Consider the following 12509-nt stretch of genomic DNA (forward strand, 5'->3'; position numbering starts at 1 on the left):
AAGTAGGACATTTACAAGTCAAGATTGCCATTAAATTTCCCTGTTCTTCCCACAATTCTTTCAGTCGAGAGTAATAGCCCGATATAGAAAGGTCACCTTGTTGGAGAGAGTGAATTTCACGGTAGAGAAAAAATATACGGGATCCAGAAATCTTGTCAAAGCGCTCCTTGAGGTCTCCCTAAGCAGATGATGCATCTTGAAAGTACACCAAACTGGTTGCAAGATCCTTAGAGACCGAGCCTAATATCCACGATAGAACAACCGCACTGCACCTTTCCCAGTGAGCATGAAACTTCGGATCTTGGTCACTCTTCTTGCAGGAACTGTCGATGAATCCCGTCTTGTTCTTCCTCGAAGAGCTATCATCATTGCCTTGCTCTATATTGTGTAGTTGTCGCTGCCCGTGAGGATCAATCCAATGATGGACGTCCTCTGTGTGTCGAACGGGTGAAGAAAGAGAGGGCTTGTGAAATCAATCGCCGAATTTGCCAATCCCTTTTCTTCCCCTATGAAATTGGTCGCCATCATCGATGTTCTTAACTGGCGAGGGTTTCTCAGTTCAGCGGCACCAAAAGGAGACAAGGAGCACTGGATTACCACAGAGTGGAGATGGAGTTCGATTCTTGGGTTTCCGGGCAAAAAGAGACAAGGTGCACTGGGTTACCGCGGACTGGAGATAGACTTCAGTTCTTCAATTTCCAGCCAAGTGAATTGGGCTTCATCTGATGGGCTCGAAACATGACTGATAGACCAACCTGGCTTTGATGGCATGTAAACAATCAGAGAATTTGCGCAACTGAATAATACCATCTATTGAAAAGAATATGAGTCTATACAACACCAGTCTAGAAAACACTACCTAAATAGAGTTGTCTAACCGAAATGGGCTTAGGAATAAGAAGCAAGACCAAGCCCAATATAATACAACAGACCCAGACATGGAAAATACACGAATTATTTTTAACAATTATCAAACAATTTATCGATAAATGTACTTATCAATAATCTTATTGACAATACATTGATTCATCTTTACAGAGAAAGAGTTTTAGACTTTGAGCCAATTGTCATAATCAAAACTTTAACCACTAACATTAGAGTATTGCAATACAAAATAATTCATCATAATTAACAATTTAGAGTATGGAGTGGCCTCTAATGGCAAAATATATATCATACACAAAATGATTTAAACATAGGAATACAAGGCAAGGAAGTGCCTAGGCCTCAGACTCCTTCCCTTTACACCTACTCTAAGGACCCTCACTTGAAAATATAGAGCAGCCATAAGGTAAGACATAAAATCCTAGTAACCAACAATCAATTTAAAAAATATATAAAATATGATTATAAGCTAGTGAAGTAGTGCTCACATATTATATAATTAATATTCACAAGAGTTGTAAAATCCAACACATCACAATTCCCACCAAGCAAACTCCTTCTTATAACTCCTAGACATAGACTATGACTATTAGTGTCAAATAACCTAGCCAAGGTCACTCGTACATGTTAAGTCAACTAATCTTATCTCTTGCCTCCTATCAGGATCTAGGTTTAAATAGTATTTGCCTTCTACATCAGTAGCCCCCACTTGTTTATGGGCATGATAAGGTGCCAATCACTATGATTAATAGTAGAGGCATGCCACAAACTTCCAAACAAATACGTTGCAAAAATAAATCCCAATAATCTCCAAGACAACCCATTCTGTAGTACCCAAATTTTGAAACTATGAATTAATAAGATGTTGAGGAGGCTTAAAGAATTAGTTAAGGCCTTAGAAAAGCAATATATTCAACATATGCCTATTTTGGATGAGAAATTCATGAAAGCTAAGGAAAAAAAATAAATATTAAAAATATGTAAAGACCTAGAATAACTAAGAAAAAATTTTAAATGATATTTTTGGAAATAAATGAGTTTATGGAAGATTTTATCGCCAAAAAGAGTTATAAATAATTTATAAGATAATTTTGAAAAATAAATATTTATTTTCTTGAGAAATTCAAGAAAAATAGTTAGAGGTTAATTTTTGGCCTAAAAATTTTAAGAAAATTATTTTATAGGCTAAGGAAGCTAAATAAGAGAGAAAATTCTTATAGTGTATTAAAGGATTAAGCGTTTTTGAGAATTAAAATTATTTAAGACCAATAAAATTGAGCAAAGGGCATATTTGAGATAAGAGTTAGAAGAGAAGAGCAAAACTGTCCTTCTTATACACCCTCATCTATATGTGTCTTCGTCCTTCACACTGTCATCCATTGCCTCTCCCCCAATAGAAATTCTTGTGTAAACTTGTTATACCACATCATTTGTGGTCTGATCAATAACAAGCTAACGACTTAGCTAAGTCTAATCCTAGTTGGCTAATGAGTCATCAGCTCCTAACCAATTCAAATTCTAGTTTTTTAAAACATTAAAAAAAACCTCTTAATTTGGAAAAAAAACTTATCACCAATCTTTAATTAAGAAATTGAAGGTCTTTATGAAGTATGCCCTAGCCTAGCTTTGTAACATCTTCTTTACTAGCAAAGAGTTTGAAGTATTGTTGATTAAGTGTCAGTAGCTTTGCTGGGTCTTTGCTTTCAATTTTTTCTCACGACATGTGTTCTTCCTACAATATCACTCACAACACACATTCTTCTTTATCTATCACATCTTCTATCACGTCTTCTTTAGAGCTGGTCTTGGGTAATGAAGGTTCATAGCTACTAATGGCGTCTTCAAACTTTAGGGCCTGTTTGGTTCAATCGCAGGCACCCTTGCAATGCAGTGTAGTGTAATGTAATGAGAATGTCATGTAGTATTAATTACAAAGGTAGTATTTGGTATGTTATTTTAAAATAGTGTAATAAAATTATGCAAAGACATTTTTGCTCATGGTAGAAAAATCCCTTTTCCTTTTGCGTGTTTCTTCCCTAACAATGGTTACACATCAAATCCATCACCGATCAACATCTTTGCTGGAACAAATTCATACACAAAGTTGCACAAACTAAAGATAGAAGAAGACAAAGTGAAGACTTGGAAATCATTGTTGGCATGTAGATCAAGAAATCTATAATAGTGTGGTTTAGAGATGAAGAGATCTGGAAAATCATATCGAGGAATCATGTCTCGATGCTTGAGTGTCGTCACTACCAGCATGGAGGATGTGTATTGTGTTAATAAAGATTTCTTCTTGACTGGACTTCATTTCCTCTTATGTTGCCATCTTTTACTAAACTTCATTGACCTCCACCTGAACACGGTGCAGAGGATGAGTGATGATGGGTGTGAATCTAATGAAGGAGGAGGTGAGTGATGTTGGTAAGGTGGAGGATGAGGTGAGAAACGGTGGTGATCAACAACATCAAAAAGGTAGAGGAGGAAGTGAGCAGTGGCGAAGATGAACAATTTCATAAAGGTGGAGAAGGTAATAGAAGGAGAGAGGTGGAAGATAAGAGTAGGAAGGAAAGAAAGACGAGATCAGGATGTAATTTTTGGGGGTTATTTTTTTGTCTTTTCACATTAAATATTAAGGATAAAAAAATGTTTAAAACTTTGCAAAGTATGGTAATAGCTATTCACAAGCAGGGACCTATGAATGGGGATTACCAAGAATTGTGCAATTTAGATTACCATTGCAATGATCATTACCATGAAAAAGTCCAACCAAACATAAACATCATAGTAATGCAATTTGGATTGCCATCATAGGGCTGCAATGGGGTTGAACCAAATGAGTTCTTAGGTCTTTATTAATACGACAAAATTTACAAGTTTTGATACCATGAACAATCTTTATATAAATTCTAATTCATTTTGGAGGGGTGAAATGTGACTATAATATTATTCTAGGCTGTCTTGTGTAGGATTTTATTTTACTTTCAAAAACTATTATTGCATTTAGTAGCAAATTTAAATATGATTATTTATGTGTGTGTATATATTAGTCAATTTTGAAAAAATGTAACTGATTTATGCATATTGGTTATTTCCTAAAAGAATGAATTATAATAAAGATTTAAGTTCAAAAAGCAATGGTGGTTATGATATTGGAATAACATTAATATGCATTAATAAGGAGGTAAGAATTAATGGCTTTTTGCCTCTTTCCAATACTCAATGTTAGCATATGTTGAGAAATAATTTTCTCTCTTTTTTTTAAACTTCTATTTTGATTTCTAAAAAACTAGCTGAGAGAGATAATGTTGCAAATATGAAATAAAAGAATGACAATTAAATAATCACTAGTTATTCCTCTCCCATATCAATAACACATGAAAAGGGCTACTATTGTGATTCATTATTGTAAGTTTTTCTCCCTGTTATGGTGTAGGGATCTTTATGCATAATATATTCTATGTACTTTGATTAGGTGCATGGATTTCAAATTTGTCAACATAATTTCTATCAATTAGGAACTACTTATTTGTATAGAAACAACAATATGTGAAGCAATATTTAAAGGCCATGATTCACCAAGAAAAAAAAATTCAAAGGCCATGACGGTGACCAAGTAAGATTTCTAAATTAGCAAAATTTTGAGCATAATGATGAAAGAGAAGATGTTAGAGTTTGTAATAGTATGTATTGTGGGTTATTTGTCATTGTTGATTTTATTCATATAATAATCTATAACTTACTGCTTGGAAGTGTGTGGTTATGAAGCTTTTTACAATAATAAGTATGTTGTTATGGTATAATACCCAATTGGGCAAAGACAAATATAAATATAATAAATGAAAATATGTTTTATAAATCTAAGCTCAAATAATGGAACATCCGATACATCATATTGAATATGCTCTAATGCCTATTGTTGTGATTGACAAATATTGCAAAAATAAGAATTTGCATAAAGTTTTATTTGACATTTAAATATAATGCAATAATTAGAATCTGGTGTAATGTAGAAACTAACAAAGGACCACAAGGGGCAATATTCCACCTTGAAAACAAAGAACTAAAGTCGATGATGCTAGAGTGAACTATATTTGCAAAAGAGCAAACACTAAATATAGGTTCCAAATACATCCAACCCAACTATGCATCAAAAGAGCTAGAAATCAAAACAAACACCCACTTTACAAGGTATTCAATAATAAAGCCAAAAAATATCATTTTGCAACAAATTCAAATCTTCTCATGTTTTAAAACCCATACTGGAGAGTTGTCTTTAATTATAGGCATCAAATCTTCAAGCTCAATTGATAAGGTTCTATTATATGTTCAACCTCACAATTCTTTGCAAGCATGTAGCAAGTACAAAAGGCATCAATGCTACGATGTGTTAACTAAATGCAAAAAGATTAGTATGCTACTAGCCTCTGCATCAACATCATTTCATGATGGCACTTGGTGTGTTGCCATGCTCATGCTTTAGCATTATATCTTTTGCCTATTACAGCTTTGAACTCAATTTACAACAGATCATAAGTTATTACCTGTCACAAAACAAATAAATTATGTAACTCAAAATACTATATTCATATAAGAATATGCAGAAAAAACAAATGTCAAAAAAAGTTTGTGTGAAGAATTTCATCTTAAACAGGGTTAGCATCCCATTTTGCAACAATGGTAGAAAAGAAGGTTTGAGTTTTAGAGGGCAATATATGTCATTCCTCTATTTGACTTTGCATTAAAACCATATTTTGAACAAAAAAGTTTCCATCTTTCTAGATATGAATAATTGATAATAAAGCACCTAACTAGAAAAATACTTCTACACATCAAATCAAAATAGTTTTCTATTTTGACTAAGATTGGAATAAAGTTTTTTTTCTCCAAAATATAAAGTCTATCTGTTAAATCATGTGAAATTATGTTTTCACTACAAGTACCACAATTCCTTCACAACTTGCAAATCTAAGACTGAGTTATTTGACTAGCATGTGAGACCAAAATCATTCAATGAAATCAAAGCAAAACATGATGAAAAGAGGATCGCCAAGAGACCTTCAACCTTTAGATCTCACATTCATCCCGAGTCTCTAATTATGAGTAAGTTACCGAGAAGAGGAAGATGAGGGCAAAATCGCATATTGTGTGATTGTCAAAAACAGAGGAAGAAGCTCAAGATTACAACTTACCACCCCAAACTCGATGATAGATTTTTACCATTAAGAGCTTAAGCTTCGTCTCAAGTTCCATGAAAGAGGATGATCACTAAAGATAAAAGTTAGGGTTCTTAGTTGAATAACTTACTAAAATAAGGATTTAGCTCAAAAATACTACCTCCGGTACTTAATATAAGAGCTAGTTTTACTTTTAATTTGATCCTAAATATAAGACTCTAATTTATTTTATTTATCATATTTATCTATTTTTTTCAAAATAGTCTTTGTAGTAGTTACACATGTTAAATATTCAATTAAATGATAGTTTTAACTAATAAATGATTAGCATGAATATTTTAGAGAAGACAACACCTAATTATTATAAATAACTAACTCAATAAACTTTCTTAATCTACTCAAATTAGTTAACTAGTTTTTATATTAAGGATTAGAGACAGTAATATTTAAGAAAAGTGTTGGATCATTGTTAACAAAATCAAGATTTTAAACTATATAATAATATATTATAAATTCAATCCAAGTGGGCACACGAATGGGCTCGTGAGTTACTATTATAAAGTTTTTAATTTCATAATTAATTTTGGCCTATATGGGAGTATTTAGTGTCAGATAACTATGATTTGGCATGTATAATACCAACTCCATTAGTGTGAGAGTTAAATAACTAATTTATAGACATTAAGAAAATAAATTAAATTAGTCAATTGTAACAAATGTGTTTTGATTTTTTTTTTTAAAACTACCATATTTAATTATGTACATTAAAACTACCATTTGATTGGAAACTCTCTTACTATATGCAATTAATAGGAATATTTTAGATACGAAATTATAAATTTTGGAGGCAAATTGAACTAATATCTTATATTTAAAATAAAAGCAATCTCTTGTCTAGTTCATATATTTAGAGCAGGAGGTAGTAGCATTTTGTTTTGGGTTCATAGCTTTTTTTTGTTGTATGAAAATATTGTGTGAATACTTTTAAGAAAATTATGATTTTGACTCTCATAATTGACTTTGGTTTCCCCCTAAAATACTTTTTAAAAGTATTTTTAAGTAAGTTGAGATAAAACTATTCTTACATACTTATTTTGTATACCGTAAAATCACTTTTAAAATTATAATTTAGTTTATACTCAAACAACCTCTAAGGGAAGAATCTAAAAAGCCCCTAATAGTATATGATTATGACTCTCATAATTGATCATGATCTTGACCCATTACTCTTTTTTGCCACTTTTTTTTTTTTTTGATAATACAAATGCAAGCTTAGCATTTGAGAGATTTTAGGGGTAGTTAACTACCTATTACAAGTCAAATAGCTACTCTTGGCATATTGTCCATTCCCGTCTTTTCTGCCACTTTAATTGCATAACTTTTATGAAATTGAAAAATGGATCAGACTGGAAACCGGTGAATCGGCCACATGTCCGATCCGGTTAAGTGCTTAAACCAGAAAAAATGCAACCTAGCCTGAATCAGATTGAACCAGTGTGACCCAGTCATAATTCAGGTAACTCGTTGGGTTAGCCAAGTTATGTTTTAAATGTTTTATCACAGTCCATCGAGGAGGGAGATCGAAGTTAAAGAAGAAAAGGAGGAGAAATGTAAGCAGGGAAGATGATTTCAAAGATCTAAATTTGAGGTTTAAGTAAGAAATCTTTAAATAGAGTGAGAAATAGAAGAGAAAACATGGAGAGAAACTTGTGACTTGTGACTGATTCTAGAAAGAGGTGATAGGAGACGGTGAAAATGGAGGAGGCTGAAGAAAAGAGAGACGACAGTGGGAGACTAATAGGAGATGATAGCTTGGAGACGACATCAGACATTGTTGGTCTTAAGATATTTAGTCACCATACAAGATATCATCCACCTTTTACACGCCTTTTCTACTTTCTCCATTCAAGTGTATCCATGATTAGGCCTTTTCTTGTTTTTCACCTTTCTTCCATTCTTGGGATATGCTCTATTCTTTGTTATTCTGTTTAACATTTTGGCACAGAGAGAAAAGATGGAAGAGTGGAGAGGAAGATTTGGTACAATATACACAATTAAAACAACCATCATATAAAATAAAATGAAATAAAAACTCATACCAATCAAGGCTTTGTACTGTATACACTATTAAAAAATCTCGATGGACTCAATTCTTTTTTGGGAAAATTCCAGAAAAAGCCTTTGGAATATACCAAATCCCAGATTGGGCCCTTAAATTTCGAAAATGACAGAATGAGTCATTGACCCAATCTGTCATTTGTAAAATTCAGGCGAATTGACATTTTTGCCCCTGAGTAAAAGTGAGTAGTTATTCTCTATACAAATCTAGGTAATGCTTACATTGTTCTAGTGATTACAGCATTAGTTGTAGTTAATAACAAGACACCTGACTATGAAAAAGTGAATAGTTATTCGCTATACGAATTTAGGTAACACCTAAACTCTTATAGTGATTCCTTGAATCATTGTAGTGAATGAATAAATAAGGGCAAAATTGTCAATTCGCTTGAATTTCACAAATGACAGATTGGGTCAATGACCCATTCTGTCATTTTTGAAATTTAAGGACCCAATCTGACATTTCCCATATTCCAATGACTTTTTTTGGAATTTTCCCTTCTTTTTTTTGGCTGACTTCATGACTCTTTAATATGACTGATGTTTTGCCTCTCAACATCCTCTCAATGCACAGAGTTCAAGTAGATTTGAAATTTAATATAAGATATTCATATTATTTAAAATATTTAGCCTTAAGAAAATATTTTTAATAAGATTATATTATTTAAATCATAACTATTTTAACTCCAGTCTGATCCTAATCTAATCTATTAACCCTTACCCCACTATTTGTATCGGTTTACTTACTAAAAAAGTGAAAAAGGAAAATTATTTTTTCTTTCTTTTAGTTTTTATATTGAATTGATATTTTGGGTGCGCACAACGCACCAGGCGCGCCGAATAGCTGAAAGTTTTGGTTTGTCTTTTAACAGCAATCCCCAAAGTCTTCCTGGTTCACCTACGCTTCTCTGGGTTTGGCTGCAAATTTTCGGGTAATTAAACTCCAAATTCCCTTCATCCTAGTTTCCTTGACTATTCTTATAATCGTCAACGATTGAATGCTTTTTACAAAAGATTAAATTTTCTGTTCGATCACTGTGAAATTGAATTTCCGCTGCGTAATTATGCAAAATCGCAAATGCATTATTCTTGAATTTTAACGTCTGCGATACGTTCAATGACGTTGTGATAGATTTTTGAAAGCTTATCTGATCGCGAAGAATTTACCAATGAAACGGGAAGTGCAGCTAGAGCCGCCAGTTGCGCAAAACCTTGGGGATTCCGACCCTCTGCTCGATAATCAGGAGGAGGAGGAGGAAGTGCGGAAGGAGGAGGAGTGCCCAGGAAGCACAAGTGAGATTAAGAGTGAAGATGTCGAGGCCGGTTCACTTCCTTCTTGTCGAATTTGCCTGGAAAGCGATTCCGACCCAGGTGAAAAATGGTTTGCAGGCCTTTTTATGTTAAACTTGGTGAAAACTTGGTCTTTAGTTAACTATACCATGTGTTATTTCATTCAAAGAAAGAGTTACTCCTCTAAAGAACTCAGTTGGAAATGTTTATCTTGTCAGACCATGAAAATCTACTCCTCTAAATGACGTAGAGTTGCAAATGTTTATCTTGTTAAACCATGAAAATCTGCGTAAACTTATGTTTTATTTAGTTGACTGATCGCACCAATATGCAGAATTCAATATAGCAGTTAGTATCAGAATGTAGTGTCTTAAAAATTTTGATCAGGACTTGGTCATTGTTTCATATTGGAATTGTTTTCATGCTATATGGTTATGTTAACACTATATTTGAATTTCATTATCTGATCGTTGAAGTGGGATTCCTCCTTGCTAAATGGGACTACTCTGGTGGTACAACAATGTAGAACGATTTCTCAAGTGACTTAGTTTCCTGTGTATTTTTGGAAATTTTGCTTGAATTCTGTAGAAAAAAGTTTATTACTACTTTGGATAGATTATTTTCCTTTTTCAGAAGGTAGAGTATTTGCTGCGTTAAGATAAGATAATATGGTAAAAGAGGTAATGATAATTAAGTTTATGGCTCATCATTGTTTTAGCTGTGATGTCATTGAACAAATATATGTAAGAGTGGGTAATTGCTTCCCTCAACCTAATATTTGTCATTTAATTTCTTTAGGTGATGAATTGATATCACCATGCATGTGCAAGGGGACCCAACAGTTTGTCCATCGTTCCTGTCTTGATCACTGGCGCTCAGTAAAGGTGAATATTATCAATTATAAACGTGATGTGTAATTTCAAATGCCAGTTTTTAGCTAGTTGAGATTGAAGGTTAATTTGTTGAGCCTATTCTATTTGGTCTGCAGGAAGGGTTTGCCTTCTCACACTGCACCACTTGCAAAGCCCAGTTTCATCTTCGAGTTGAATTGTTTGAGGACAACTCCTGGCGTAAAATGAAGTTCAGGCTTTTTGTGGCGAGGGATGTTTTTCTTGTATTTTTGGCTGTACAAACTGTGAGTACTCTTATGCCTCTTTTCTGGCAGAAGTGTCAATGATACATTCTTTTCTTTGAATTCCATGAGGTCAGTTTCTTTTTGGTAATTATCCAGAAATGTTCTGTTATATATATGCTATTCTTTATTAAATGAGGCAGTGTAGCATATGGCACCGCTAGATCGAGAATATTTTCTAACACTAATGTCCAGATGAGTTTATCTGCCAAAATCAATTAGGAAAAAGAAGACCACTCCCCAAGGAAGTCTCTTATATTGAATTATCTATCTATTTGTTTGCTAGGTGATTGCGGCAATGGGTGCCTTTGCATACCTCATGGACAAAGATGGAGCATTCAGGAACTCATTCGATGATGGTTGGGATCGGATACTGTCAAACCATCCTATTCCATTTTATTACACTATTGGTAAGCTATCATTATGTTAGGAGTTATTTGCTTCTCTGTGGAGGTCAAACTTCCTCTGGCACACGCAAATGCATCTTCCTATGTGTTCTGATTCATATTTTTTATATTCTTCTTCATATTGTCCTCCGTAAATTCCAAAGAAATAGTAAAATATTGTACGCAAATTATTGTCCTTTCTTTGGCCCGGGGGTTAATTTTAAAATGTGTAACATTTGTTGCTACTGTTCACCCTGAAACATCTCAAAGTTCTAGGTGCTATTCCATCCTTAGCAGTGGTAAGTGGCAGAACCGTGAAAACTTCATCTTATATTTTCTGTTTATCCGCTTTCCTGTCACACAGAAATACACATTTTCCTGATGGATTGAAATATGTTCCATTTACCAGGAGTAGTAGCATTCTTTGTGCTGCTTGGATTTTTTGGTCTCATTCTACATTGTTCCTCCCTCAATGCCAATGACTCTAGAATGGCTGGGTGTCAGAACTGTTGTTATGGATGGGGGATTTTGGATTGCTTTCCTGCATCAATGGAGGCATGCTTTGCCCTTGTGGTTGTTTTTGTAGTCATCTTCGCAATTTTGGGTATAGCTTACAGTTTCCTCGCAGCCACAATGGCGATTCAAAGAATTTGGCAGAGGCACTACCACATACTGACCAAGCGGGAGCTAACAAAGGTATTTTATAACATTGGCATTGAAATATCCCTTAGTCCTTGTCTTTCGTCTTAATTCCTATGAACTTTGAACTCTGTTTCCACTTTCATATTACTTAATTGGTTATAATATTTCCAGGAATATGTTGTGGAGGATCTCCAAGGTTCTTATTCCCCACCAAAATTGGACCCAGAACACGAAGAGCGCTTGAAAATGCTCAAGCTTTTGTGATTGATTAAACAGACTTGTAAAATGTGATATAGAATTTTTAATGCTAAGATTTTATTTTAAATTTTAGTTGCAACCTCTCATGTTCAGCAGCCTTCTGTTACTGAGCATGCAAGTGGATTATATGATCGTTTTTATCTTGTTCCTCGCCAGGTTCTTTACTTCGCTGACTCTATCATGTATGCACTTTTTTTTTACCCATTTTCAAACTCTCCTTTTTTGTAAATAAAAAAAAATTAAAGGATTGTATAAGTATTTTTTTTGTCCTTTTAGGATGCACATCTTAGTCATATGCTTTATCGAGAGACCATCATCAAAAGTAGTAATGTCAGAGGCTTCATAAATTCAAGCATGTCTAGCTCATTTGCCCAAACTTGTTATTTCCCCCTTCACTGTGGGAAAGGATTCAAGTTGCACTTTCATCTTCTATTTCCCGAATAGATTGTAATGTTCAGACTCGCCCTATCCTATATATGATATTAGGATTAAGTTGGTGAATACGGTTTGAATCTGACAATTCTCTAGGAAAAAGCAGACACACAGTTGAACGCAAGGGATATATAGACAATCAGAATTGTTTCTTAATCCGGGCTCTTGGGCCTTAGCATGATTGAA

At 33.8% G+C, this 12509-nt stretch overlaps 1 protein-coding gene across 1 annotated transcript; it reads left to right on the forward strand.

Annotated features, from left to right (window-relative positions):
* Window positions 1-9040: 9040 nt before the first annotated feature.
* LOC114711766 (uncharacterized) lies at window positions 9041-12166 on the forward strand. The gene is made up of 7 exons (XM_028896194.1): window positions 9041-9115; window positions 9316-9554; window positions 10272-10357; window positions 10462-10608; window positions 10892-11015; window positions 11401-11687; window positions 11805-12166. The coding sequence occupies exons 2-7, from the start codon at window positions 9353-9355 to the stop codon at window positions 11895-11897; spliced, it is 939 nt and encodes a 312-aa protein (XP_028752027.1). The 5' UTR covers window positions 9041-9115; window positions 9316-9352; the 3' UTR covers window positions 11898-12166.
* The last annotated feature ends 343 nt before the right edge of the window (window positions 12167-12509 follow it).

Source organism: Neltuma alba, unplaced genomic scaffold (assembly GCF_004799145.2).
Source record: "Neltuma alba isolate B1F8T4 unplaced genomic scaffold, ASM479914v2 tig00011318_pilon, whole genome shotgun sequence".
NCBI lineage: Eukaryota > Viridiplantae > Streptophyta > Magnoliopsida > Fabales > Fabaceae > Neltuma > Neltuma alba.

Bases quoted from the DNA above. Each gene is read 5' to 3' on its own strand.
- LOC114711766 (XM_028896194.1), top strand. From the start codon at position 9,353: ATGAAACGGGAAGTGCAGCTAGAGCCGCCAGTTGCGCAAAACCTTGGG. The intron at 10,358-10,461 runs GTGAATATTATC...TTTGGTCTGCAG, and splicing joins ATCACTGGCGCTCAGTAAAG to GAAGGGTTTGCCTTCTCACA. The intron at 11,016-11,400 runs GTAAGCTATCAT...TCCATTTACCAG, and splicing joins TCCATTTTATTACACTATTG to GAGTAGTAGCATTCTTTGTG.